Here is a 27,231-nt window from a genome sequence, read left to right as displayed (position 1 = left end):
AGAGGTGCATGAACTATAGAGTAATGATAATGGGCGACTTTAACTACTTCAATATTGAAAGGGGCCGTGATTGTGTTAAGGGCAGAGAGGGAGAGGAATTTCTAATGCGTGTTCAGGAGAACTTTCTTGATCAGTATGTTTCCTGCCCAACGAAGAAGGAGGAATTGCTTGATCTAGTCCTGGGGAATGAAGTAGGTCAAGTGGAGAATGTCAGAGTGAGGGAGCATCTCCAGAATAGTGATCATAGTATCATAAGGTTTAGATTAATTATGGAGAAGGGCGATGAGCAATCTAGAATAAAAATACTTAGCTGGAGAAGGGCTAATTTCAGCGAATTGAGGGGGGATCTGGCCAGGGTAAACTGAAGTTGAAGACTGGCAGGCAGAAATGTAATGGGGCAATGGGTGGCCTTTAAAGAGGAGATGGTTTGGGTACAGTCCAGGTATATTCTCACAAGGGGGAAGGGAGGGCATTCAAAGCTAGAACTCCCGAGATGATGAAAGAATTAGAGAGTGGGATGAAGCAGAAAAAGGGGGCAGGGGAGAGATGTCAGCTTGATAATACATGGGAAAATCAGACTGAAATTAAAAAGTACAGAGAACTTAAAAAGGAAATAAGAGGTGCAAACAGACAGTATGAGAATAGCTTAGCGGCTAACATAAAAGGGAATCCAAAGGTTTTCCATAGGCATATAACAGTAAGAGTTGTCAGAGGAATGGTGGGGCCGATTAGGGATCACAATGGAGATCTATTGGTGGAGGCAGAAGGCATGGCTGAGGTACTAAATGAGTACTTTGCATCTGTGTTTACCAAGGAAGAAGACTTTGCCAAAGCTACGGTAAACTAGGAGGTTGTCGGGATACTGAATGAAATAAAAATAGATAAAGAGGTACTAGAAAGGCTGGCAGTAGTTAAAGTGGATAAGTCACCAGGTCCGGATGGGATGCATCCTAGGTTGTTGAGGGAAGTAAGGGTAAAAATAGCGGAGGTGCTGGCCATAATCTTCCAATCCTCCTTAGATACAGGGGTGGTGCCAGAGGACTGGAGGATTACAATTGTTTCTCCCCTTTTTTCAACAAGGGTGTAGGATAAACCTGGCAATTAATGACCAGTCAGTTTAATGTCAGTGGTGGGAAACTTTTAGAAACAATAATCCAGGAGAAAATTAACAGCCACTTGAACAAGCATGGACTAATAAAGGAGAGCCAACACAGATTTGTTAAGGGAAAATCGTGTTTGACTAACTTGATTGAGATTTTTGATGAGGTAACAGAGGGTGGATGAGGGCAGTGCAGTTGATATATGGACTTTCAGATGCCGTTTGAAGTACCACCACATATTCGGCTAGTTAGCAAAATTGAAGCCCATGGGATAAAAGGGGCAGTAGTAGCATGGAAACAAAATTGGCTAAGGGATAGAAAACAGAGTTGTGGTGAATGGCTGTTTTTTGGACTGGAGGGAGGTATACAGTGGTTTTCCCCCAGGATTCAGTACTAGGACCACTGTTGTTTTTGATATACGTTATACTTGGACTTGGGGGTACAGGACACAATTTCAAAATTTGTAGATGACACAAAACTTGGAAGTGTCGTAGACAGTGAGGAAGATACTAATAGACGTCAAGAGGACATAGAAAAGCTGGTGGAATTGGTGGACACATAGCAGATGAAGTTCAACGAAGATAAGTGTGAGGTGATACATTTTGGTAGGAAGAATGAGGAGAGACAATACAAGCTAAATGGTACAATTTTAAAGGGGGTGCAAGAACAGGGAGACCTTGGCGTGTTTGTGTACAACTCTTTGAAGGTGGCAGGACAGGTTAACAAAGCAGTTAATAAAGCAGATCAGATCCTGGGCTTTATAAAGAGGCAGAGTACAAAAGCCAGGAAGTTCTGCTAAACCTATACAAACGCTAGTTCGGCCCCAGCTCGAGTATTGTGTCCAATTGAGGGCACCACACTTTAGGAAGGACGTGAAGACTTTGCAGAGGGTGCAGAAGAGATTTACTAGAATGGTTCCAAGAATGAGGGATTACAGTTACGTGAATAGACCAGAGAAGCTAGGGTTGATATCCTTAGAGCAGAAAAGGCTAAGAGGTGCTGAGAGTCATGAAGGGTTTAGATAAAGTAAATAAAGATAAACTGTTTCCAATGGCTGAAGGGTCAATAACCAGAGGGCACAGATTTAAGGTGATTGGCAAAAGAACCAGAGGTGACATGAGGAAAAAACTTATTTTACACCAACGAGTGGTTAGGGTTTGGAATGCACTGCCTGATAGGGTGGTGTGTACAGATTCAATAGTAGCCTTAAAGGGAATTGGATAAATACTTAAATGAGAACAAATTGCAGAGATATGGAAAAAAGAGCAGGGGAATGGGATTAACTGGATTGCTCTTCGAATTTGAACTCACGTTCTCTGGATTATTCATCCAGGCCTCTGGATTACTTGTCCAGTAACATAACCACTACACTACTGTACCCATGCATATTTAATTAATGCACAAAATAAAATTGCTTACCTTTCACTTGGATTTGCTCCAAAGTAGGTTGACCCGGAACACTGGACACTTGAGCTGTGAAGATAAACAGGAAGCTACTAAAATACTCAGGTTCATAAAATCTAGACAGCACAGCAATTACCACCAATAGTATTTATATATCATGTTTTAACATAGAAAATATCATGTAGCATTTTACGTGGAGTGGGAAAAACTGCTAATAGAAATATAAGAGCAGATGTCGAACCATAGTACATTGATTAAGAATGACCGAAAGCTTGGTCAAAAAATGTGTTTTGAGAATGTTTTTAGGAGGGCTGAGAAGTAAAAAGGCAAAGGAGTTTGAGGGAGGGAGTTCTGGAAAATCGGACCAAAGTGATCGAAGGCTCTGCCACCAACGGTTAGGCAAAAGGAAGAGGATGCACAAAAGACCAGAGTCCGAAGGGCGTGGGAGAGGATGCAAGGCTGGCGATGGTTGCAGTGAGTCAACGGAGGGATTTGAAGGTGAGGACAAGAATTTTTAATTTAATGCATGGAATTAGTATAGGTTAGTAAGGGCAGAGGTAATGGGTGAGCAGAACTTAATGTGGGTTTAGGATGCTAGTAGCTGGAGTTTATGGAGTGTAGAGGATGGGACGCCAGTGAGGAGGACATTGGAGAAATTAAGTCTAAAACTGACTAAACTGTGAATGAGGAATATTGGAGCGAGTCTAAGAATAAGAAAAGTGTGAATGAGGGTTTCAGCAGCAGAGGGGCAGAGGTAGGGGGGAGACAGGATATGTTGTGGAGTAGAAGTAAGTGATCTTAATGAACAAAAAAATCCAGGGCTTAAAGCTCAGCTTTGGGTCAAGCAGGATATGTTTTGCAGTCTGTTTCAGCCTGAATGAGTGGGTAGTCTCTCCCACGCTTTCACCACCACCTGCATAAAGTAGATCACTCTAAACTGTCTGTGCACCTTCATCTTAGAAGCTTGAGCCTAAATACCTGGTCCTAGAATTTGTGACATTCAAACATATTGGGGTTTAATTTATCTATTTATGTAAGGATCTTGCAACAAACATTTTCTCCCAGAGTTTTGGCACCCCCTGTTACAGGAAGGATATTAGAGCAATGGAAAGGGTACGTTAATTAGAATACTCTGGGAATGAGAGGTTCTGGTTACGAAGGAAAGCTTGAAAAATTGGGACATTTTTCATTAACAGAAGATATGGAGTGATCTTGGAGGTTTTCAAAATTATGAAATGCTTTGAGTAACCACTGCAAGATTGTTTCTTCTGGTTGGTGAATCAGTAACTAGGGGGCATAGTCTGAGGATTACAACAAGTACAGAGGGATGGTAGACATTTTTTCCACTGAAGGTCATAAGGACGTGGAATACTTTATCACAAGTGGTTACTGAGGCAAAAACCATTACATGGTTTAAAATAGAATAGAATAGAATAGTTGTTTGAAAAGGAAGAATACAAATACAGGTACACTATCCCTTATCCGAAAGCCTTGGGACCAGCGGAGTTTCGGTTTTCGGATTTCAGAAGGTATTATTAGAAGACTGGGAAATTTGTATTTAATATAAATTTTAAAAGTTCAGGCTACCTCTTGCGACTGTTCCGTGTCTCATTCCCCTTCCTGCTTCTCTGGAAAGCTGGATATCGGCTGACTCCTACTAAGCTGGCCCGCAAATCAGGTCGGGGGTCGGGAGAAAAGAATATCGGACGGGCCGGGGGGGGGTCGGAAAAAGAATATCGGACGGGCCGCGGGTCGGGTCGGGTGGGGGGGGGGGGGGGGGGAGAAAAGAATATCGGAAGGGCCACGGTTCGGTTCAGGTCAGGGGGAGAAAAGAATATCGGACGGGCCGCTGTAGTATTGGGTTCACTCTCCCGGTACCTCCTTCACACTGCCCGGCTCGGCCTGCAATCTCCTACCCAGGAGGGAACTCTGTGACCCTCTGCCCTGCTCAGCCTAAGTCGTGCACCACTCTGGTCATGTCGTGCGCACGACTTACGCTGAACGAAAAAACTTTCGGTTTTTAAAGAGGTTTTCGGAAGTTCGGATAAAGGATAGTCTACCTGTAATACAAGGAAAGAATTGGGAAATGGGTTACAGTAGTTAGCTCCAGTTGAAAAGTTAACACTATCAGATAAACAACGGGCCAAATGGCTTATCCCTGTAATTATTATGATTTGATTTATATTGTTCATTGTAACTGTCAATTTCAGTAAATTACTGGTTTAGGTGGCTGTAACAGAAGTAATCACAGCCTTGTTGCTGTAGCTGTGTATAAAAATTGGAGATTCATTTGGACACAGTTATAGATTTGAAACACTGACTTAATAACTGACCTGCAGGATTTAAGTTTTTGTTTGTTTGTACTCAGCAAAACCATCATGAAGTGCAAAAGTGTGGTACTGCTTATTCCAACAAATTAAGATCATACTTCATTAATGGATTTATTCACAGTACAAACATACTCTGGGTGTAAAAAAATAAATTTCCTTCCCTTGATATTTTAAAAACACTTATATAGTGCTGATAACACCTTTAGAGATACTGTCTGGGAGCAGTTACTCTTTCCAACATTACAAGAAGCTAAATTCCAAAGTAGTCAGGAAAAAACACACACAAAAAGTGTGCTGGTCAATTTACATGGTGCATGTGAAAGGGGTACTGGTTGGTGGTAAGCCTTTCTTTTGGTCTGCAGCAAATTGCAATATAGAATAGAAAAAGTGTGACTTTACCAGGTCTTTTGGGATTTTGTTGAGTACTGGACTCCATCCCTAAGGAAGCTGAGGTACTGCTGGCACTGTACTCAGAAGTGCCATCCTTTTTGCCATTTGATGAATATAAACGCAGCTGGGTGCCAGTGATGATGGGTAGATTAGATCGCATGCTATGCCAGAGGCTTTTGTTGGTTACAGTGCTCTTGCATACTGAAAACAAAATATGAAAATCACCATAAATTTAATTTTCAACTCTGAAAAGCTCAATTTCTACTTCACAAGACCACAGAGATAAAAAAAGACTTTGTAAGGATATTGACAAATAATCTCTTGGAAAGGATTTCTGAACACATTTTAACAATGTCATTTACAGGTTCACAATCTGTAAGATACGAACTGAAGTTTTACTTCACTTATAGTTTTGTAATCACATATAAAAGGATGGCATACATAAAAATAAGTAATGAAGAGGAATAGTCTTTAAAGTATTTCTCAGCATCTTTAATATAATTTAAAATACACTTTCAAAATCAAATCTGCAATATATTAACATACTTTGTTTTCAGCTTATTTGAACAGCACTTTAGCTGAAGGTGCAGCCAGATGTAGAGATACTTCAAAATATTAGCAAATAATTTAACTGACATTTCCATTACTTCAACTCCATGTACTTTGGTTTACCTGCCTGAACTACTATCCCCTTTTCATTGTATGGTTCCATATACTGCTCATCCAGCTGTTATTACAAAACATCTGCTTTACTAACTATGACAAAAAGTTATGATGTTTAGGATTAAATACACTTAGAGCAGTGTACACCACTGTGGTTAACTCAACAGGTCAAGCCCTAACTCCAGATTTATCCTGCAACTTGGTGTTTGTGCAACACTACAGTTGTAATGTAAATACGCCCCAAGTTTCATAATAGGATATGCAGTTTTCACTCTACATCTGTAGAACTACAATAAAAAGAGTGCACTGCAACAAAACAAGTTTTGTTCATGGGGGAAAAATGTTGTCAATAAATTAAGCCATTACAGGGGGTAATTAAAAGTTCTTGAGCTAATGGTACTGTTGGGGTGAAATTCTTTTGTGTTGCTGAGGAGTACTAATGTTTGTGCCTTGACCTCAGGGTAATGTTTATGAGGTACTTTCATTTTGACATTAACATAGTAATCAACATAACAAAAAGAGATTATCTGGTCATTGTCACATTGCTGTTTTTGGGAGCTTGCTGTGTGCAAATTAGCTGCCGTGTTTCCTACATTACAGCAGTGACTACATTCCGAAAGTACTTCATTGGCTGCAAAGCACTTTGAGACGTCCTATGGTCGTGAAAGGCACTATATAAATGTAAGTCTTTCTTTTCTTTTTGATTAAGACGTACAAATGCAAATTGTTTGAATCCTTTGAGGAACACCTCTATTCTGTCCACAAGTGTGATTCAGGCTGCCCTGTGGATTGTTGAATTAACTTCCCTGTGTAATTCCAGCCTTCAGTTCTCTACAATGTTCCAACAAAGTTCAACTCAAGCATCAAAAACATTTGGCAGGAATTTGTGACGGGTAATAACGGTGAACTAACAGCGTTCGTTGTTTTACCTCTTGAAACTGACAGCAACTTTTGGATGTAGCGCATGCTAAACGTGGAAATCCTGAAGTTGCGGTCAGTTATTCGCTGCTCTGACACTGGCTGCACTGTGCCCCATTTCCACCCCCCCCCGCCCAAATAGCTGACAATCAGTGTAATTAGTGAAATCAGTGAAACTGCTGAAAAGTTGTGCTTTTCCGTGGTAACATCGCTGTTAAATACTCCATTAAATGTTAGGCCTTGTTGGACTAAGTGTATCTGGGGTTTTAACAGCGTATTAACTGCTAAACAAACGTTATGGCCGTGAAAAACGAATTTTCATTTTGTGGAGTGTCAAAGTTCTCCAATGTGATAAAAATTAAAAGTTTTAAGAATCTTTAAAAAAAATTGTTTTTAAAAGTTTGTTCATATTTATTTCAGGTTTACCTTATTCTCATGAGAGCCCCAATCTTTGTTTTACACTAAAAGTCGAGATAAAAACAGGTTCTCATTTCCTGCTTCCCTGTCTGAGGATTCTGCAATGTGACTGGCTGCTTAGACAGCTTGTTGATGTCACCGCAGATTGCGTTAGGAATTCCCCATGATATTGCACTGAAATCATTTATGCATCGAAAAAGGCAAAGTTCGACTTCTTGCATCAGAGATTGCAAGATGTCTGTGGGCAGCTTTCATCGGGGCCAGCAGCGAATGCCTTTGCTTTTGACGCTGACTGCAAATTCTGGGCCTATACCTGACCTTTCTCTTATGCGCTCTACAGCCCTCTGGTCTAATAACTAACTTTAACAAATTTAGACCCTGTCTTCTTGGGTGCAGGGATGCACAGTAGAACCATTAGCATCTGGAGGGAAAGCATGTTCACATTTCAGGCATAGATCCTTTTGTCAGAACACAGCCTGTTCTCTTTTGGGGTGCTGGTAGACTACTGTGTTTTATCAGCATTTTCCCACGTTACAATAGTAACTAGGCTTCAAAAGTACTTCATTGGCTGTGAAATGCTTTGCCACCTTTGGAGGTTGTGAAAGGTGCTACATGAAGGCAAGTTTGTTCTTTCTTTCATTAATTGCTTCACTGTGATGACTTGTAGATCATCCACTAGTTTTCACCACTTTCCAACTTTTCAAAAAACCTGCTTTCTGGCTTAGCCCATGAACTAATTCATTGTGATAGCAGTCAGCATTCCTGATTCTTAATTTCTGACATGCTTTGATACCAGCTTTTTATTTCTATTTTTTTTTTAAAAAAAAGCTGAATTCAAATTCTCGAACTGCCATGGAGGTATTTAAACTCACATTCTCTGGATTATTAAAAAAGGCCTCGGGATTACTAGTCCAGTAACATAATCGCACTACACTACCATACCCGGTTTTGAGACACCAGAATAGTAGACTGTTGTGCTAGTAGGGAAACACAATGTAGTACAAATAATAGAAACATTCGAGGACCCTAGAGGGTGATAATTAATACAACATCCAGGGTTACAGAAAAGATGAAGCAGATAGGAAAGGAGCTGGTGTAGCTCTATGCTACACCAGCTCCTGTGAAGCTAGTGATCCTGCAGGTAGTAGAAAATTACAAAATAAACCACTCAGATTAGAGAAGTATAAAATGAAAATGACAAAGATCAACACTTGAGGTGTCATAAAGACTACAGGTCTGAATAAAAAGGAAGCTTGTTTGCAAATGAAGGATATGTGTGAACAGAAAAGTTACTTTATTGACAAATTCAATCTACCAGAGTTGGGAATATGGAGTGGCTCAGAAATATAATACATGGCTGCTTCATGACCCAAAGTGTCAGGTAAGCCACAAGTAGTCCACATCTTGGTAATGATTCGGGCAACATTTAGGAAATGGAAGTCATGGCACCATCAGGGGATAATGACCAAGTTTGACATAATCTGGGATTCAAAAGCACAGAGGATCAGGAACCACGTATATAATTTTAAAGCAGCTAGCTTCAATAAAATGAGGGGCCACCTTTCCCATCTTCACAATGCCCCACAGTGTTTCATAGCCAATTAATTACTTCTGAAGTGCAGTCACTGTTGTTTCATAGGCAAATGCAATAGCTAATTTGCACACAGCAAGAATATATGTGGATGTCCAGGTACTCTGTGTTAGAGATATTGTTGAGTGATTAATATTGACTAGAACACAGGGAGAACTCCATGCTCCACTTCAGAATAGTGCCATAGGATCGATTACATCCACCTGAACAGACAGATGGGCCCTCTGTTTAACGTCGTATTCAAAAGGCAACATCTCCAATGATGCACCACTCCTTCAGTACAGCACTAAAATGTCAGCCTAGGTTACGTACTCAGGTTCCATCGTGAGGTTTGAATCCACAACCTTCTAACTGCAAACGGAGCTGAAAGAGGATAGTTAATATTCTGAATAATTAATTCCTCCAAGTATTCACAAGGAAGGACATGAGCAACATGCCTTTCCTAAATAGTCATTGCAGAAGTAGAATTAATGGCCCATAATTTGCTGTCAAAATAACAGTGAGGCTAATAGTGTTTTCCATTATTTATGCGCAAAAGCTACAGCAACTTGAGGCGAGGGCAGATGCACGATTAAATGTGGCAATCTAAACGTTGCTGTCAAAGATGCGCCGCTCTGCTGTTTGCTTCGCAAAAATAGCATCTTGCTGTCTTGCTCACCATTGAAAGGCATTGAATGATGTAAAGTTGCTGTACATGCACGTTAGATACAAACTAAGCTTGCCACAGGAAGTTAGAGCTTGTCTGAAGTGATGCAAGGCGTACTGTTTTGGAGCCATTTAACGTCCGCACATATTTAATTAAGCCTGGATTAGCAGTCAGAAATTCTTTTAACAAATGTGCCAATTGTTAATTACTGTCAATGAGTCTCTCTGGCACCGAAAATTAACTATTACAAGTGTGGAGTCTCATTCCTTCAGGTTTTAATAGTTGGAGATTTTAAAAAGGTGAAATTTTTATTTTTTTTTAAATTTTTTTTTTTTTATAAACTTTTCTCTTTTTTTCCTCTCTTAATCCAATCTTTCTTTTCCTCTCTGCACCCGATTTGACATTGAATTCACCCACTTTAATTTACACTTCCTCGTCAGTCATTGCACTGTTTATTTCACAAACCTTAATCTGATTGGCTAAGGAGCTACACAGTTGCTTGCCTGTTCACTCAGGTTCCAGATACCCGGTTTTCCTCACTGCAAGTTTTTTAGCTCGCACGTCCAGCAACTTGGTGCAAAATATCAGCGCGATTAAACAGGCAAGGACAAGTCTAACTAACAACAGATGAAGATGTTCTAAATTATGAAGAGGTTCGATAAGCTAAATAGGGAAAAACGATTTTCACTGATTGGTGAGGAGGTAACTGGAGGGCATAAGTTACCAAAAGAATAAAAGGAGGTTGGGAGAATTATATATATTTTTACCCAGAGGGTTATTAGGGCATAGAATGCCCACCAGAAACAGCAGTGTAAGCAGAATCCATAATGCTATTGAAAGAGAAGTGGATAAATGTTTGAAAAATAAATAAAAAGGTATAAGGAAAAAGAAGAAAAATGGGACTAAGTGGATAGCTTTAGGTGCAGGCACGATGGGCCAAATGGTCGTCTTCTGTGCTGTAAGATTTGATGTTCAAACTGTGTAGTGCTTTAGTCAGATGACACCTTGAATGAGAGAGTTTGGCATTAAGTTTGAGGAGAAAGATCACACTTACTTAAGGTTTTTAACTTAAGTAAGGCTGACTTCGAAGCAAGGAGAGGCAAGCTGAACACATTAAACTGGACTGGGCTATTAACAGGTAAATGTACAGAATACAGTGGGAGATATTCAATTAAGTATTTAATAGAATGTAAGACCAATACATACCCCTAAAGAGCAAAAGTTCCACTTGCTCAGTCAAGCAACCCATGGTCATCATATGAGGCAAGATTTAATATAAAGCTAAAGGAAGTGCCTTACACAAATGCCAAGAAAAGTGGTAACCCAGTAGGCTGGGAGACATATACAAAGCAACAAAGGAACACAAAGAAAATATTAAGAACTGCAAAAAGGAAATACGAGAAAAAACCTGCAAGTAATATAAAAGCTAGTAGTTAACATTTTTATACATTTATTAAGAGTAAGACAGTGGCAAAGGGAGATGTAGGCCCAATAAAGACAAATGCAGATGATACTGCAATATAACACAAGGTAATGACAGATTTATTAAACAAAGTACTTTGTGTAAGAACATAAGAAATAGAAGCAGGAGTAGGAGTAGGCCATACAGCCTCTCGAACCTGCTCCACCATTCAATAAGATCATGACTGAATTTCTACATCAACTCCACTTTCCCGGCCTATCTCTCGATTCCCTTGCTGCCCAAAAATCTGTTGATCTCAGTCTTGAATATACTCATTAACTGAGCAACCACAGCCCTCTGGGGTAGAGAATTCCAAAGATTCACAACCCTTTGAGTGAAGACATTTCTCATCTCAGTCCTAAATGGCTGACCCCTTATCCTGAGACCATGACCCCTAGTTCTAGACTCTCCAGCCAGGGGAAACAGCCTTTCAGCATCTACCCTGTCAAGCCCTCTAAGAATTTTATATATTTCAAATGAGATCACCTCTTATTCTTCTAAACTACAGTGAATATAGGCCCATTCTACTCAATCTCTCATCATAGGATAACTCCTCATCCAAGGAATCAGTCTGATGAACCTTTGTTGCACCCCCTCTAAGGCAAGTATATCCTTCCTTAGGTAAGGAGACCTAAACTGTGCACAGTACTCCAGCTGTGGTCTCACCTAAAGCCCTGTATAATTGCAGCAAGACTTCCTTACTCTTATACTCCAACCCCCTTGCAATAAAGGCCAATATACCACTTGCCTTCCTAATTGCTTGCTGTACCTGGATGTTAACTTTCTGTGATTCGTGTACAAGGACACCCAAATCCCTCTGAATACCAACATTTACTAGTTTGTCACCTTTTAAAAAATCTTCTGCTTTTCCATTCTAACTACCAAAGTGGATAATTTTGCACTTCCCCACATTATACTCCATCTGCCACCTTCTTGCTCAATCACTTAACCTGTCTATATCCCTTTGCAGCCTCTTTACATCCTCCTCACAAAGCTAGGTGGGAAAGCAAGCTGTATCGTCAGCAAACTTGGATATATTACACCCGGTCTCCTCATCTAAGTCATTGATATAGATTGTAAATAGCTAAAGCCCAAGCACTGATCCTTGCGGCACTCCACTAGCTACACCGCGCCATCCCGAAAATGACCCGTTTATTCCTACTCTGTTTTCTGTACAATCCTCAATCCAAGCTAATATATTACCCCATATCCTATGAACCCTGATCTTGTTCAACAACCTCTTGTGTGGCATCTTATCGAATGTCTTCTGAAAATCCAAATATACTGAGAAAGTGGTTAAAAAAGCATACAGGATCCTGGGCTTTATAAATAGAGACATACGGCTCGATTGTGTCAATGAGGAGCTTTTGGAGGCGGGACTCCCAATTTTTGGGTTGTAGTCCTGTCTCCATCGACTTGTGGCCAACCCACGCTATTTTCCCTTGATTGACCTTGTTAAGCCCACCCTGCGGGCTCAGCAGGCCAATTAAGGGACACCTGGTTACTGGTGACGTCAGCGATTGACATTTCATCTGTCAAGAGCTTTTGACAGATGAAAAATCAGCGTTTGACAGCTCTGTGAAGCTGTGAAACACCGACAATCTGTCTTCTAACTTGAGTCCTTCTACTCACTCAGTTAGAGAGCTCTCCAGACCAGAAAGCCGAGGCTGCAGCTTTTGACAGTTCAGCGGCCATTCTGCTTTCTGTGCTGGTGAACTGAGGGACTCCCAAGAACTGAAGGAAGGAAGCCTGCAGGAGAAAGTAAAGGTAAGTAAAACTTTACACTTACCTCACACACTTACCTCTGCACACATCACTCACCAGCACAATGGACATCTCGACCTCTCCAACCCCTGCAGACCGGCAGTCCGACTCGCTAACTTGGCGTGGTTCGGAGCCGTCAGACAGCTCACGCTTCAGGGCTAAAAATAGGGATCAGGCAAAAAACTGCCCGTTAACTACCTGTTAATTGGCACTAATCCCCTTCCCGCCTCAGGGAGACGGCTCCCAGCACAGGTCGGGTACCCGCCTCCTGGGACATTGGCACGGAGGCGGGATGGGTTCCTTCCCCCCGATTCTGCAATTTTCCCACCACTCCAGTCTCCAAACCCGCCTCCTCGGGGCTTGGAAAATCGAGCCCATAGAGTACAAAAGCAAGGAAGTTATGATGAACCGTTATAAAACACTGGTTTGGCCTCAACTGGATTTATTAATGACAAATGAAGGAATAGGGAATTGTATATCCAAGTTTGCAGATGACACAAAGTTAGGAGGGACAATAAGTAATGCAGATGGAAGCAGGAAGTTGCAAAGGGACATTGACAGATTAAGTGAGTGGGCAAAACTATGACAAATGGCATTCAATGTGGGCAATTGTGAGGTCATCCACTTTGGACACAAGAAAGATAAGTCAGAGTATTTTCTAAATGGTGAGAAACTAGGAATTGTAGAAAAGAGATTTGGGAGTCAGAGCGCACTAATCATTTAAAGCTAGTAAACAGGTTAAAAAAATGTTTTAAAAGGCTAATGGAATGTTGCCATTTATCTCAAGGAGACTGGAATACAAAGGGGAGGAAGTTATGCTTCAGTTGTATACAGCATTGGTCAGACCCCATCTAGAGCACTGCATTCAGTTTTGGGCACTGCACCCAAGAAAGATATTGGCCTTGGAGGTGCTACAGCGCAGATGCACCAAAATGATACCAGCGATTAGTGGGTTAAATTATGAGAACAGGTTGCATAAACTTGGTTCACATTCCCTTCAGTACAGAAATTTGAGGGGTGATCTGATTGAGCTGTGTGGTAAACCACTGTTTGTATTCCACTGTGTACATGCCTGGACATGCCTCGGCTGACTCCTCCCACAGGTCCTAGTATAAAGGTGACTGCTCCCCAGCCCTTAGTATCATGGACCGGTCGACCACGCGAGGCAGACCTCCATTCTGTTGTTAATAAAAGCCTTTGGTTACTCTTCTAACTCTCAGTCTTTTATGAGTAATTGATAGCGCATCAAGCTGCTTAAAATGTTAAAAGTTATTGATAGGATAGATAAGGAGAAACTATTTCTTGATTGGGGAAATCAAGAACAAGTAGACATCACAGAATGAGACAGCACAGAAGGAGGCCATTCAACCCATCATGCCTGTGCTGGCTCTTTGGAAGAGTTATCCAATTAATGCCACTCCCTTGCTCTTTCCCATTAAACCAGCACATTTTTCCTATTCAAGTATTTATCTAACTCCATTTTGAAAGTTATTATTGAATCTGCTTCCACCACCCTTTCAGGCAGTATATTCCAGATCATAACAACTTGCTATGTAAAAAAATGTTTCCACATGTCACCTCTGGTTCTTTTGCCAACCACCTTAAACATTTTAAATGAATTGCAGATAGGTTTAAAAAGTATCCAGGGTCTAGTGAGTCAAATTGCACCCTAACTTCAGATTTACACTGCAAAGCTGAACATTAAAGCTGTAGTGTAAATGCACCCTTTAAACTCCAAAATATATCAATGAATAGAAATAGGTAATTGCTTAGGCCTAACATTTGACCTCAAATGACAGTAAACATTTGCAATTTGATCAGATTTCCATTCTTATCTATCTAATCATAGCCAGAGAATCACCTGCAATGGCTTCTCTTCCCGCTTCCACATCGTTACCTCTGGTGTCCCTCAAGGATCTATCCTTGGCTCCCTCCTATTTCTCATCTACATGCAGCCCCTTGGCGACATCATCCAAAAGCATAGGGTCAGTTTCCACATGTACGCTGATGACACCCAGCTCTACATTACCACCACTTCTCTCGACTCCTCCACAGTCTCTAAACCCTTCCACAGTCTCTAAATTGTCGGACTGCTTGTCCGACACACTGTACTGGATGAGCAGGAATTTTCTCCAATTAAATATTGGGAAGACCGAAGCCATTGCTTTCGGTTCCCGCCACAAACTCCGTTCCCTAGCCACTGACTCCATCCCTCTCCTTAACATCTGTCTGAGTCTGAACCACACTGTTCGCAACCTTGGCGTCATATCTGACCCTGAAATGAGCTTCCGACCACATATCCGTGGCATAACCAAGAGCGCCTGTTTCCATCTCCGCCCTTGCCTCAGCTCATCTGCTGTTGAAACCCTCATCCATGCCTTTGTTATTCTAGACTTGACTATTCCAATGCACTCCTGGCTGGCCTCCCACGTTCTACGCTACGTAAACTTGAGGTCATCCAAAACTCGGCTGCCCGTACCCTAACTCGCACCAAGTCCCGTTCACCCATCACCCCTGTGCTCGCTGACATACATTGGCTCCTGGTTAAGCAACATCTCGATTTCAAAATTCTCATCCTTGTTTTCAAATCCCTCCATGGCCTCGTCCCACCCTATCTCTATAATCTCCTTCAGCCCCACAACACAACCCCCGAGATATCTGCGCTCCTCTAATTCTGGCCTCTTAAGCATCCCTGATTATAATCGCTCAACCATTGGTGGCCGTGCCACCGTTGCCTAGGCCCCAAGCACAGGAATTCCCTGCCTAAACCTCTCTTTCCTCCTTTAAGACACTCCATAAAACCTACCTCTTTGACCAAGTTTTTGTCGTTTGCCCCAATTTCTCCTCATGTGGCTCAGTGTCAATTTTTTGTCTTATAATACTCCTGTGAAGCACCATGGAACATTTTACTACATTAAAGGCATTATTTAAATACAACTTGTTGTTGTTGTTGATCCTGATGTGGATTGGCAATACAGGCAAGTATCTGTAAGCTTAAATGTTAAAGCATTAATGATTTTATCACCAAACACACGGTCTACTTTTCCACAGAAAATTATTTCATTCATAATGCACATCCGATAAAATGGGATAAATTGTGTTTATATGAGCATTGAGTGGTTTTTGAAAGAAAATAAGGATGAACATAAGAAATAGGAGCAGGAGTAGGCCAATCGGCCATTCAATAAGATCATGGCTGATCTGATCCTAACCGCCAATCCACTATCACAGAACCATCTCCTGAATCTAACAGAATTAGACACACGAAATAGGAGCAGGATCAGGCTACACGGCCCCTGGGCCCGCTCCGCTACCCACAGGGCCATGTCCGATCCGAACCTAGACTCATGTCCAAATTCCTGCCCGCTCCCCGTAACCCTTAATTCCCTTTACTTCTAGGAAACTGTCTATTTCTGTTTTAAATTTATGTAATGATGTAGCTTCTACAGCTTTTTGGGGCAGCATATTCCATGGACCTACCACCCTCTGAGTGAAGTAGTTCCTCCTCATCTCAGTTTTGAAAGAGCAGCCCCTTATTCTAAGACTATGCCCCTAGTTCTAGTTTCACCCATCATCGGGAACATCCTCCCCGCATCCACCCGATCCAACCCCTTCACAATCTTATATGTTTCAATAAGATCGCCTCTCATTCTTCTGAACTCCAATGAGTAGAGTCCCAATCTACTCAACCTCTCCTCATATGTCCATCCCCTCATCCCCGGGATTAACCGAGTGAACCTTCTTTGTACTGACTCAAGAAAAGACATACTTGCTCTCAAGTATGGACACCAAAACTGTATGCAGTATTCCAGGTGCGGTCTCACCAATACCTTGTACAACTGAAGCAATACCTCCCTATTTTTACATTCTATCCCCCGAGCAATGAAAGCCAACATTCCATTGGCCTTCTTAATCACTTGCTGCACCTGCATACTAACCTTTTGAGTTTCGTGCACCAGGACCCCCAGATCCCTTTGTACTTCAGTACTTTCCAGTTTCTTGCCATTAAGATAATAACTTGCTCTACGATTTTTCCTGCCAAAGTGCATAACCTCACACTTTCCAGTATTGTATTCCATCTGCCAAATCTCTGCCCACTTACTTAGCCTGTCTATGTCCCCTTGCAGGTTTTTTATGTCCTCCTCACTCACTACTTTCCCTCCCATCTTAGTATCATCTGCAAACTTTGATATGTTACACTCGGTCCCCTCCTCCAAATCGTTAATATAGATTGTAAAGAGTTGGGGACCCAGCACTGACCCCTGTGGAACACCACTGGTTACTGATTGCCAGTCTGAGAATTAACCATTTATCCCAACTCTCTACCTTCTGTTAGATAGCCAATCCTCTATCCATGCCAGAATATTACCCCCAATCCCGTGATTTTTTATCTTAAGCAATAATCTTGTGTGGCACCTTGTCAAATGCCTTTTGGAAGTCTAAATACACTACGTCCACTGGTTCCCCTTTATCCACCCTATATATTACTTCCTCAAAGAACTCCAGCAAATTTGTCAAACATGACTTCCCCTTCATAAAACCATGCTGACTTTGTCCTATTAAATTATGATTATCCAAATGTCCTGTTACTGTCTCCTTAATAATGGACTCCAAAATTTTACCTACCACAGATGTTAGGCTAACCGGTCTATAGTTTCCAGCCTTCTGTCTACTGTCCTTTTTAAATAAGGGTGTTACATTAGCAGTTTTCCAGTCTGCCGGGACCTTTGCTGAGTCCAGGGAGTTTTGGAAAATTATTACCAATGCATCCACAATCCCTACCGCCACTTCCCTCAAGACCCTAGGATGTAAGCCATCAGGTGCAGGTGATTTATCCGCCTTGAGTCCCATTATTTTACCGAGTAACACTTCCTTAGTGATTTTGATCGTGTTTAGCTCCTCCCCCCCCTATAGCCCCCTGTTTGTCCAGTGTTGGGATATTCTTAGTGTCTTCTACTGTAAAGACTGATACAAAATATTCAGTGATTTTGCCATCTGCATATTTCCCACCGTTAATTTCCCGGTCTCATCCTAAGAGACCAACATTTACTTTAGCCACCCTTTTTCTTTTTATATAACTATAAAAACTCTTACTATCTGTTTTGATATTTTTTGCTAATTTACTTTCATAATCTATCTTCCCTTTCTTAATCAATCTTTTTGTTATTTTTTGCTGTCTTTTAAAGTTTTCCCAATCCTCTATCCTCCCACGAGATTTGGCTACCTTATATGCCCTTGTTTTTGATCGAATACTATCCTTAATTTCTTTACTTAGCCACGGATGGCTGTCTTTTCTTTTACACCCTTTTCTTCTCAGTGGAATATATATTTTTTGGAAGTTGTAAAATAACTCCTTAAATGTACACCACTGATCATGTATCGTCTTATCCTTTAATCTATTTTCCCAATCCACTGTACTCAATTCCGCTCTCATACCTTTATAGTCTCCTTTATTCAAGCTTAGCAAGCTTGTTTGAGATCCAACCTTCTCAGCCTCTAATTGAATATGGAATTCAACCATGTTATGGTCACTCATTCCAAGGGGATCCTTTACTAGGACATTTTTAATGAATCCTGTCTCGTTACACAGGACCAGATCGAAGGTTGCTTGCCCCCTGGTCGGTTCAGTTACATACTCCTCAAGAAACCCATCCCTAATACACTCAATGAACTCATCCTCAAGGCAGCCCTGCCCAATTTGATTTGTCCAATTAATATGATAGTTAAAATCCCCCATAATTATAGATGTTCCCTTATTACAAGCCTCAACTATTTCCTGATTGATACTCCGTCCAACAGAGTTGCAACTGTTCGGAGGCCTATAGACTACGCCCACTAGTGTTTTTTTCCCCTTATTATTCCTTACCTCCACCCAAACTGTTTCATTATCCTGATCTTTTGACCCAATATCATTTCTCTGTATTACAGTGATTCCTTCCTTTATTAACATAGCCACCCCACCTCCCCTTCCTTCCTGCCTGATCGTTAAATAACCTGGTATGTTTAATTCCCAGGCATTGTCACCCTGCAGCCATGTTTCTGTAATGGCCACAAGATCATACCCATATGTAGTTATTTGTGCCATTAACTCGTCTATTTTGTTACGAATGCTACGTGCATTCAGATAGAGAACTTTCAAATTTGTTTACAGCCAAATGAGTCACCACTGCTGGTTGGTTAGAAAACTGGTTTCCACTGCCTGCTGTGCCAATTTACTCCTACTGCAGTGTAACCTTGTTTTACTCTTCTTAAACCAACAGAATCCCAAATATTTAACTTTTCCCCTTTACTTAAACTGCTTAAGTAATCTTATCAAGAATGATTTAAAGAGAAGTAACAATTAAAGAACTCTCATACTATCCCCTACCACTACAACATTTCTATTTACTCTCCCCTCTTGAATGGCCCCCCGTCCCACGGTGCTGTGGCCAGGTTGCTCATCCTCCCTGCAGTCCCTGCTCCTGTCCCCACAGGGAGTAAGAACCTCGAACCTGTTGGACAAGAGCAAGGGCTAGGACAAATAAAATTAGAGAGTTAAATGCGTGGCTCAAAGACTGGTGTGGGAGAAATGGGTTTTGCTTCCTGGGACACTGGCACCAGTACTGGGGCAGGAGGGAGCTGTTCCGTTGGGACGGGCTTTAACATTTTACAATTATCCCAATTGAATTTTGTTTGCTGCAATTTGTACTGTAACTACATATTTACCTATGTGATGTATGCCACACAAAGCAGATTGAAAAATTACATATTTGAACCTTCAATTCTATAATCAATTTCAATCACAGATAGATCTCACGTCTGATAAATGTTTTGTGTTCAGTCATAAGCTATTTGTACATGACTGGTACTCTTTTACAAAGTTCAAACCCAATTAAAAACCGTTTTCGGTACCAAAACAAAGACACACTACCAAATGACATACTCTGTGGCAAATCAGGCAGCAAAGCAACACCTATTAGCTAAATGAAGATGGGATTGAACAGATTAAAATTAATTCAGCTTTATAAATACTGTTTCAACCTGCCAATTTAATTTGTGCTATTATAATTCACAAGCAGATTGTGAATCTACTGTTACTGTATGTTCTGAATTAGACACTTATTGGCCTGGAATTTACGGTCACTGCTGGGAAGAAAGTGTAACGTCCGTGTGTAATTGAGACACGGACTGCAGGAGTTGGTTATAACAGGTGTTTACTGAACGGAGACAAAACTGGAACTACTATGCAAGGTTACTACATAGGCTTATATACAGGGGTGGTCACTACTGGTACTGCAGTATACAGGGGCTGCAGAATATAGTTCCTTCTTCAGGTTACATACACTACAATTCCTCCCCTTTTAGCTAAACAGTACATAACATTCGATTAATAATTAAATAACATATTTACAATTACAGCTGCTATATACATTAGCTGAAGTTAATCAATTATAAATTCAGTCTTTGAGGAGGCTTCCTGATTCTGTCCGGATAACGCCTCTTTGGGGTATCAGGTTCTTCTGGCAAAGTTGATTCGGGATCAACGTCGTTGTTTGGTTCGTCTGCTTCCAATATCACCGATTCTGAGGTAGATGCAATTGGTACTTCGGTTTCATCACCAGGTGTATAGGATCGCGGTGTAGATTTGACGTTTTCCAGTGACTCTAGAATCTGGTCAGCATGGCATCTTACAATGCTCTCTCCAACGTCCACGGTATACATTAGAGGTCCTTGCCGTGTGCAGATCGTTCCTGGCTGCCATTTCTCTGTGCGGTAGTCCCGGGCCAAAACTGGTTGACCTATCTTGAAACTCCTGGTTGGCCTTTCATTCATATTCTGAAACTGCCTGTTCTCCACATCTCTTCTGATGTTTGGCGTAACCAAATCCAAGCGGCATCGTAGTCTTCGATTGAAGAACATCATGGCTGGAGTTTGGTTGGTAACCGCATGTGTCGCATTCCGGTAGGCAAACAAGAAGTTATCCACCTTGTGTTGTAGGGGTATGTCTTCATTACACATTGCCTTGATAGCCTTCTTAAAATGTTTGAACGAACCTCTCAGCCACTCCATTGGTGGCTGGATGATATGGGGCGGATGTGTAATGCTTAACACCATTGTTCTTTAAGAAACTCCGGAACTCTTCAGAAACAAACTGTGGCCCATTGTCGGAGCAAATCTGTTCAGGCAACCCATTTCTGGCGAATATGGTTCGTAAGACTGATAGTTTTTTCTGTGGTGGTTGAGGACATTTTTATTACCTCTGGCCACTTTGAATGTGCATCCACCACAATTAAAAACATCGAGTCCATAAATGGACCAGCAAAATCAATGTGCACCCTTTGCCATGGAGATGAGGGCCACTCCCATGGATGTAGCGGGGCTTGTGGTGGGGCGTTTTGGACCTTCTGGCATCCTGTACAGCTCTTGGTCATCTCTTCGATTTCCGGCCACCACACAAACGCTCTGGCTAAGTTCTTCATTTTTACCCCTCCCACATGACCCTCATGAAGCTCATTGAGCACTCTATCCTTCAATTTGGGTGGAATTACTACTCTGGATCCACACATCAAGGTTCCTCGGCACACTGACAGCTGTTCTCTTCTCGGCGAGAATGCTGGCAACAGTGGTTTGCCATGTGCTGGCCATCCCTTCTCCGTTAAATCATAGACCCTGGAGTGTCGGGTCATTTCGTGTTTCCTTTTCTATGTTTGCATTCGTCACAGGTAGACATTCGACTATGGTCGAGTGGAATATCTCCACAGGATACACTGCAGGTGCTTCTTCCACCGTCGGCAACGGTAGGCGCGACAATCCATCAGCATTCCCATGCTGTTTAGTTCCTTTGTACTCGATGTCATATTGGTGTGCCCCTAGGAAAAGGGACCACCTCTGTAGCCGTTGTGCTGTCATTATCGGGACACCCTTCTGAGGGTTGAAAATGAAGACAAGAGGTTGATGATCAGTTAGTAGAGTAAATTTCTGTCCGTGCAGGTAGTGATTGAACTTCTTCACCTCCCACACCAGGCTGAGGGCCTCTCTGTCAATCTGGGCGTAGTTACGCTCGGCTGAAGTTAACGAGTGTGACGCAAAAGCTATCGGCCTCTCTGAACCATCAAGGAATTTATGTTGACAGTACCGCTCCAATGCCGTAGGGAGACGCATCACACGCCAGTCTTATCGGTAGTGATGGGTTGTAGTGAGCCAATACTTCTCTTGAAGTGATCAGGTCTTTACACTTCTGAAAGGCCCGCTTACGTTCATCGCTCCATTTCCGCTCCATTTCCATGCTACTCCAGTTTGTAGTAGGGCGTTCAGTGGGTGCAGAATTGTGGACAAATTCGGCAAAAACTTATGGTAGTAATTCACCAATCCGAGGAATGACCTCAGTTGCAACACATTTTCAGGCGCTGGAGCCTTAACTACCGCTTCAATTTTGTCAGGGGACTTATGTAACCCCCTCTTCATCAATCACGTGGCCACAATACGATATCTGTTTCTTAAAAAACTCGCACTTGGGGTGATTGGCTCGTAGCCCATGTTCTCTTAGTCTAGTGAGCACCTGCTCTAGGTTGGCAAGGTGTTCACTGTCATTTTCACCTGTCACTAGGATGTCGTCCAAGTAACACTGAGTCCCCGGAATCCCTTGCAGGACTTGTTCCATCGCTCTTTGCCATATCGCCGGAGCTGATGCTACTCCGAATACCAGTCGATTATACTGGTAAAGACCTTTGTGAGTGTTTATCGTGAGATATTTCCTAGAGGATTCTTCAACCTCCATCTGCAAATATGCTTGTGCTAGGTCAATTTTTGTAAAATGCTTCCCTCCAGATAGTGAGGCGAAAATATCTTCTATCCTCGTGTACTGTGTGAAGGACTGGGTTCACCGTCACCTTGAAGTCCCCACAGATGCGAACGTTCCTTGGCTCCTCAGACTTATTGTTTAACGTTTTCTTCATGACAGGAACGATGGGTGTCGCCCACTCGCTCCAGTCTACCTTAGATAACACGCCTGCATTCTCCAGATCTGCCTCGACAGCTGGGCGAATTGCATACGGTACCGGTCTTGCTTTGAAAAACTTGGGAATTGCATTCGCTTCTATTTTTATCGAGGCGGTTACGCCTTTAAGAGTGCCCAGTCCTTGTTGAAATACCTCTTTGGCGTTAGCTAAGATTTTTGACAATCGTCCAGGTGTGACGTCGTCATCCTTTTTACCAGCCACCATCAGTGCCTGAATGGAGTGCCAGTCTAAACTTATCTTTCTGATCCATTCACGTCCCAATACCGGTGGTCCACCATCTTGCAGTATGTACAGATACAATTTCTGTATTTCCTTGCCGTTGTATTCGACAGGCACCCTTATTTTCCCTCTGGGGTATACTTTCTGCCCCGTATACGTCTTCAAGACAATGGGTGTGTCTTTCAAGGGTATGTGTGAGAATAGCCGCTCGTAGTCTCGTCGATTCATGACGGTCAGGGCTGATCCTGTATCCAATTCCATTTTTACTTGGGACCCTGCTATCGTGAGGGTGACCCAAATGGTTCGGTGATCTTCTTTTGTGATTACGTTGTGTAGTTTGAGACAGCTTAGTCTCTTGTTCCCGGATTCACTATCGCTCTTCTGGTCTTCGGAACTACTGTCCGTCATCTTTTGTACTTTCCTGTACTGTTCCTTAGTAGCCTTTTTGTTGTCGTTAGTCTTCTTCCCGGACCTGCAAACTCGTGCAATGTGTCCCATCTTTCCGCATTGCCTGCATGTTTTGTCCTTAGACCAGTAGTCCTTCTGGTCATGGGTTGTTCTGCCGCAGCGATAACATTTTTCAAATCCCCGTGTCATTTCATGGGTGCCGTATTCCTGTGGCTTTTGCTGTATTTCCGCAGCTCCCCTTGCTGCTGCTTCGTATGATATTGCCACGCTGAAAGCCTTATCTAGTGTCAGCTCTTTCTCGGAGAGTAACTTCTTCTGTGTTCCTTCACTCAGGAGTCCAGACAAATTTGTCCCGTAGGGTATCTGCCAGTCCTGCTCCGAACTGGCAGTGCTTCGATAGCCCGCGTAGTTCCGTAAGGTAATCAGCATTGCTCTCATCTTTATGCTGATATCTCTTGTGGAATTTAAATCTTTCTGCTATCAGCAGCAGTGTAGGATTTAGGTGTTCCTGTAGGATATCAACAATTTCATTAAAACTCTTCGCCATCGGTTTGACTGGAGTGATCAGGTTCCGCAATAGGCCGTACATTCTTGCGCCCATTAAGTTTAGTAGTACCGATGTCTTTTTCTCATCGGCTACTTCATTTGCCTCGCAATATACTTCGACTCTTTCCACATACGTGGTCCAGTCTTCTATTGTATTATCGAAGGCAGTGATATTGCCAGTCTTCGGCATCTTGGAGATCTAAGATGGCGCCTCCCGCGCTTTGCCTTCTTCCCCGATTGAACAAAATGGCGCCTCCCGCGCTTTGCCTTCTTCCCCGCTGGATTAAGATGGCGCCTCCCGCGCTTTCTGCCTTCCCGCTGCTGCTAGTGCTGTTGCTGGCGTTTTTATGCCTTGATGGCGACGCCCTATGGTCTTCGCGCGCTTCCCCCCGCGCTGCTGCCAACGCCGCTCTCCGCGGTCCCCGTGGCAAACTGCAGCTCCTCGCGGCTTTCTGCGCTTCTAATTTCTTTTATTTTAATTACTGTTCCCGTCGTCAGAGCAGACCCTATGGGACACTTCCCTCCCTCTTCTCGGGTCTGTATGCTGCCCGGCTTCGTAGCACCGGCCGCGCCCTGTGTGCTCCACCCTCTCTCTCTCCTCTTCCCGACAATGCTGCTCGGCCCCGTTGAAAAGCCACCCGATCGAGCTCTAGCCCGCCGCAGCCCAGGAAGGATCAGTGTACTACCTGCCACCAGCCCGATTAGCTGGAACACCATAGACTGGATAACCAAGCCCCGCTCTTGACAGCCTCTCCTGCAAATCTTCTAATTCGATGAATCAGAGGGCGGTTGCCCACGGTTGACGCCCGTTTCTGCTGTTTTTTTTTTCTTTTTGGATTTCTTCCTTCTGGCCTCGACCTCCAAGGGCGGTGGAGGCTAGTTCATTAAATATATTCAAGAAAGAGTTGGATATATTTCTTGAGGCTAAAGGGATCAAGGGATATGGGGAAAAGGCAGGGACAGGGTACTGAATTTGGATGATCAGCCATGATCACATTGAATGGCGGAGCAGGCTCGAAGGGCCGAATGGCCTACTCCTGCTCCTATCTTCTATGTTTCTATAACTTTGCTTCAGGGATGGATCCCTGTGAGGTGGTGCAGAACTGTAGGTAAGTTCGGATCTGTTCGTCGCCAGTGTAACGTCCGTGTGTAATTGAGACACGGACTGCAGGAGTTGGTTAGAACAGGTGTTTACTGAACGGAGACAAAACTGAAACTACTATGCAAGGTTACTACACAGGCTTATATACAGGGGTGGTCACTACTGGTACTGCAGTATACAGGGGCTGCAGAATATAGTTCCTTCTTCAGGTTACATACACTACAGAAAGCTGTGGCGAGAAGTTTGTCTTTTTTGACGTTCAAGTGATTTCAGCGCTCTGTAGTGGGAATCCCTAGTGCAATGCTGCTGTGTCAGCAACAAGCTGTCTAAGCAGCCAATCACACTGCAGAATTCTCAGACAGGAAACGAGAAGCTACTTTTATTCGAACATTTTAAAAATGTTACAACGAGCAAAACAAAGATTGGGACTCTTGTACAGGGATAAGGTAGAACCTGAAATATCATGAACAAACTTTTCTTTAAGTTTTAAAAAAAATTGTAGTTTTTATCATAATGGAGAAATTTGACACTCCACAAATATAACACAGTTTTTCAGGGCCTTAACATTTGTTTAGCAGTCAATACGCTGTTAAAACCCCAGTTACACCTATTCCAACAAGGCTCAACATTGAATGGGGTATTTAACAATATTACTGCAGAAAAGGCCAATTTTTCGTCAGTCTCACGTGTGTGTGTGTGTGTGTGTGTGTGTGTGTGTCCGTCCGTGTGTGTGTGTGTGTCCGTCCGTGTGTGTGTGTGTGTCCACAGTGCAACCAGTGTCGGAGCAGTGAATGACTGACCACAACTTCAGGATTTCCACATTTAGATGCGCATACGCTAAATCCTGAAGTCATGGTCAATTTTAGAGAGGTAATAATGCCAAACACTGTTAGTTCACCGTTATCATTCCCTGCAAATTATGGACCATTGTAATTGTATAGGTATAACACACAGAAGTGATTGATCCAGTCTATTAAACAAAATAATCTGGCCTAGTAAAAACAGGCACTGGAACAGGTATACAATAGCATTCTAGAATTATGTTTTACTCACCATATTGGGCTGGACTGACTCCAACAGCATAATGTCTGAGGTAAAACTTGCACAACGTGTGCCATGGTTTCGGCACCAGACCAAGAAACATATTCACAGTGTGTTCAGGAGACAGATTTTCCTGCTGGGAAAAAAAAAACTAGTATATTAAAGAGTACTCATGGTTTAAACTTAAATAATGGCCCCCAGTGGGTGATGCACAATAGATCCTTGTAAAATACTAGAATCTTTCACCTCATTGATATTAAAGGATGCTGTGTGTGTTCACACAGAACTCATCCTACAATTAACAAGGGGTATGTCTCGTCAGGCTGACATTGTATTATGAGGAAACAGATGGAGGCACAACAGAGTCCCTTTCATCTGCAGGAACAGAAATATGCATGCAACACATTGAATGTGTCACAGTAAGGAAAATATCAAATCCAACCAAGGAGGAAACTTATGGATGTAATACTGAATGAAAACAGAAGACTGTTCCAGAATTTCTTCAAACCAGATTGAAATCTACAACCAAAAACTTAGCTCACTACGTGAAATGGAGAGATGACAGCGTTCCTTCCCGAAACCATTCTATTCATCAGACGTTCCTATTACATAGAATACTAGCTGGAGTGCCCGGTGGTGCAGAGGGTTTTTTGAGGGCATGTTGTTATGAAAAAAGTAGAAATATTTATATATATATAAAAAAATGAGTTTGTCTGTCTGTGTGGGAAGGAGAGAGACTGGGGGGGCAGAGAGGCCTGGGGATCGACAGACTGGGGGGGGGGAAAGGAAGAGAGAGATTCCCACAGGGGCGGGGGGTGACGCAGGGCTCGCCAATCTCACCGACACTCTTTAATATTTACATTAATGGATTGGCAAAACTACTTGAACAATCTACAGCACCCGGCCTCACCCTATATGAATCCAAGGTTAAATTCCTCCTCTATGCCGACGACCTGGTTCTGCTGTCACCAACTAAGGAGGGTCTACAGCAGAACCTGGACCTGCTGGAGTCGTACTGCCAGACTTGGGCCCTGACAATAAATCCCCAAAAAACCAAAGTCCTTGTGTTCCAGCAAAGATCCAAACAACATGGACCCACAATAAATTTCACAGTAGGAACAACCAAAATTGAACAAACCACTCACTACACATACTTGGGCTTAAAAATCAGTTCTACGGGAAACTTCAAACTGGCTGTGAATGAACTGAAAGAGAAAGCAAGAAGGGCTTTC

General features: G+C 42.5%; 1 protein-coding gene across 8 annotated transcripts in view; it reads right to left on the bottom strand.

Annotated features, from left to right (window-relative positions):
• The window catches only part of slc30a9 (solute carrier family 30 member 9), a 181,666-nt gene extending 155,501 nt beyond the window's left edge, over positions 1–26,165 (bottom strand). For 2 of the 8 annotated variants that reach the window (XR_015073915.1, XR_015073921.1), the window contains exons 1-4: positions 26,012–26,165; positions 9,126–9,176; positions 5,234–5,425; positions 2,520–2,573 (exon numbers count right to left, since the gene is read on the bottom strand). Coding sequence is in view for 6 of the 8 variants with exons in the window: in XM_085969322.1 (XP_085825448.1) it covers positions 2,520–2,573; positions 5,234–5,425; positions 9,126–9,176; positions 26,012–26,102 (388 nt within the window). In the remaining 2 variants the exon portion in view is untranslated. Of the gene's footprint in view, positions 1–2,519; positions 2,574–5,233; positions 5,426–9,016; positions 12,705–12,742; positions 12,844–26,011 lie in introns of those variants that run through there. The other 6 variants (XM_085969322.1, XM_085969360.1, XM_085969333.1 and 3 more) reach the window with 6 other exon arrangements.
• Between the last annotated feature and the right edge of the window lie 1,066 nt (positions 26,166–27,231).

The sequence above is a fragment of the Somniosus microcephalus genome, chromosome 2 (genome assembly GCF_052327205.1).
Source record: "Somniosus microcephalus isolate GS21.2 chromosome 2, FLI_Smic_1.0, whole genome shotgun sequence".
Lineage (NCBI taxonomy): Eukaryota > Metazoa > Chordata > Chondrichthyes > Squaliformes > Somniosidae > Somniosus > Somniosus microcephalus.
Note: the sequence above shows the minus strand (reverse complement) of the source record. Positions and strands in the feature narration are given on the sequence as shown.